This window comes from Bolinopsis microptera, chromosome 1, assembly GCF_026151205.1.
Source record: "Bolinopsis microptera isolate Bmic1 chromosome 1, MBARI_Bmic_1.0, whole genome shotgun sequence".
In the NCBI taxonomy this organism is placed as follows: domain Eukaryota; kingdom Metazoa; phylum Ctenophora; class Tentaculata; order Lobata; family Bolinopsidae; genus Bolinopsis; species Bolinopsis microptera.
Window position 1 is genome coordinate 22,042,012 of NC_087072.1, and position 2,518 is coordinate 22,044,529.

Below are 2,518 nucleotides of genomic sequence, written 5' to 3' on the forward strand. Positions count from 1 at the left end.
CACAAATGTAATTATGGTTTTACCACCGTGTTTTGGTTCAGCCGAAATAAATTTTACTTTGATGTTTACATAATGTTTCTCACTCCAGCTGCAGTCTTGTAGTGTTAAGTTTCATGAATATTTTTCTAGCTCTCTAGAGAGACACTGATCATGTACACATATTTTAACATTTTTACTGCTTAACGACTGCTTTTCTTACTTACTGTATATAAAATGGATTTTAAAATCATTTGCTGAAATAAAAACGTTTTTAAAAATGAAAAACATTCGGATTTTTGATGGTTTTGAATGCCTTCTAGCGTTCATATTAATGTCCGTTCATAATTATGTCCGTTCATTTAATGTCCGTCCAAACAAGGTCCGATAAGGTATAAGAGACGGAGCAGATTTGATTAAGCAGTGATTACAAAAGTAAATGAAAATGTATCTGCACAATGGCTGAATAGAAAAATGAAATGTTAAAAGTTTATGATAAACTCTTTACTTTACACCAATTTCACAAGCTGAAAATAAAACAAAACTACTCTTCTTGAAGGCTGAAGCTAATATTAATAAAACTGTATCAGCATCTTTCTGTTAGTCCAGTCATTTAAACACATCATTGGCATACAACCTAAAGATTTCCAAATTCTCTAGAAACTTTGCTAATGGGTTAACATATCGAAACATTTCGATAAGTTAAACCACTAGAAAGGTTTGTCAAAGTTTCCGGAAAAAATGAAGATTTGCAGGTATATGTGCATAAATGAAGGGCCATATAATATTATGTACGATGAGGCTTCAACTCTGTAATTTTATCTACATGCGAACCAAAATAGCAACCAAGATCCAATCCTCTCCAACACTATGTTTCCATTGTCAATTATCTTCGTGATCCTTTTCGTAAGTGTCCTTGTTGGTATACCCTACTACATAACCATCATCTTCAATGACGTCCTCCCTTCCCTCCAGACCTTTACCTTTTCCGTCCGTTCCGAATCTTTCCTTGTGGCTTCCTGGATGTAGGCGGCGTTAGTGACAATTTGTATAAAAAATATGTTAAAAATTGTTTCATATCTTCAAATTGAAAATGGCTCCTCAGAGAATAATTTTACGATTGTAATTTTAGTGGACTTGCCGAACTCGAACTTAGCATGATCTTGTCAAAAACTAACTAACCAATCAGAACACAGAAAACTAACCTGTATATTTGCTGGTATCAGTTAGACGATCTGTTCCTCCCTTCTTGCTGACCTTCTGCAAAAGAAACATCGTTAAAAACTAAAGTCATTATTGTGGTTGACACACGCTGTATACCTATTTTCGCGCGGAAACCGCGCCTTATCTAAGAAAAGATTTAACGGCCAGGTAGCGTAGTTGATTAGAACGCCAGCTTTGCAATCGTGAGGTTGCGAGTTCGAATCCCACTGTCTGCCTGGTCGTGGGGTGAGCGTCGTTGACGTTCAGCTAAGGATCCTGAGTGGTCTATGCAGCCCCCGGTCTACTCAGCCGAATACTCGAGAAATCAGGTGTGAGGGTTAAATGAGGAGCTGCACATTGCAGCAAAGTCTCGGGCGAAGAAAGTATGGTACACACTACCTTTACTGTCGGTGGCCAAAATAAATCCTTCAGCTTCCTGTAAGTGTAATTGGCTGGTTGTACTTGTGTAACAATGTTGCTGTTGGAATACTCCGAAGTAAAATTAGTGTCTCGATTAAAAAAAAGAGGTATACAACGTGTAGCAAGATTGTGGCCGGGGGCAAAACAAATTCGATACATTCGCAGTTTTCCTTGTATATGTAATTGTGTCCAAGTACGTTCAGCTGACAAAAATTCTCGAAAGTCTTAGCGTATTAATATAAATAATAGATTCAATTATGACTGCGCTAAGGTACTCATAATTCTACATTGTTAATTAATCTGACCAGATTGCATTATATAAGAATATATAAGACTAATTCCAAACTTTAACTAGCAGATCGTCAAAAGAGAAACTAAGGTATAGTTACTAGACTAGAAATTAGACTAACCGTTGTTCCTTTAGTCTTTGGTCCCTTTCCAGCGATAAGAGTCCTGATAGCTCCCTTCTTCTCATCTAGTGTTTCCTTTTTAGGAAACCTTTTTACGCACAGCTCGTCCAGTATCAAGTTAAACTCTTTCAGGGTTATCGTTCTACCTCCTTTCCTGAGATGTAGTTATTTTAAATCGCTACCAGCAAAGGAATTGAGATGAACGAGTGTCATATTTTATTGTGTTAACATTAACTCGTACGAGGTTTATATGTAAAATCTCCGCGCGATACTATATGAGCTAAATTGACAAGCGCGATAAAAAATTAGTTCTCTTACGGTTTATATTTGGAGAAGATGATGTCGACATCTGTAGAAGTGACAAGTTTTCCCATAATCCCGGAGTCTTTACACAGCTTGCTGAATTTCTTGTTATCTAATTCCTTTCCGGTTGACTTAGAGTCTCCAAACTTTGAAAAGTTCGCAAATGTTTCCTCCATTTTCTGGTGACCGGACTAGAAGTTTCTATA

The 2,518-nt window shown here is 36.9% G+C and overlaps 1 protein-coding gene across 1 annotated transcript; it reads right to left on the reverse strand.

Annotated features, from left to right (window-relative positions):
- Window positions 1-405: 405 nt before the first annotated feature.
- On the reverse strand, window positions 406-2,518 carry LOC134821292 (tubulin polymerization-promoting protein family member 2-like). The gene is made up of 4 exons (XM_063832016.1): window positions 2,328-2,518; window positions 2,010-2,163; window positions 1,182-1,236; window positions 406-995 (listed from the first exon to the last, which is right to left on the reverse strand). The coding sequence occupies exons 1-4, from the start codon at window positions 2,486-2,488 to the stop codon at window positions 859-861; spliced, it is 507 nt and encodes a 168-aa protein (XP_063688086.1). The 5' UTR covers window positions 2,489-2,518; the 3' UTR covers window positions 406-858.

Excerpts from the sequence above, each read along its gene's own strand:
- LOC134821292 (XM_063832016.1), bottom strand. The coding sequence starts at position 2,488 with ATGGAGGAAACATTTGCGAACTTTTCAAAGTTTGGAGACTCTAAGTCA. Across the intron at positions 2,164-2,327 it reads ATCTTCTCCAAATATAAACC|GAAAGGAGGTAGAACGATAA; the intron begins GTAAGAGAACTA and ends ACTACATCTCAG. Across the intron at positions 1,237-2,009 it reads CAAAGACTAAAGGAACAACG|AAGGTCAGCAAGAAGGGAGG; the intron begins GTTAGTCTAATT and ends TTTCTTTTGCAG.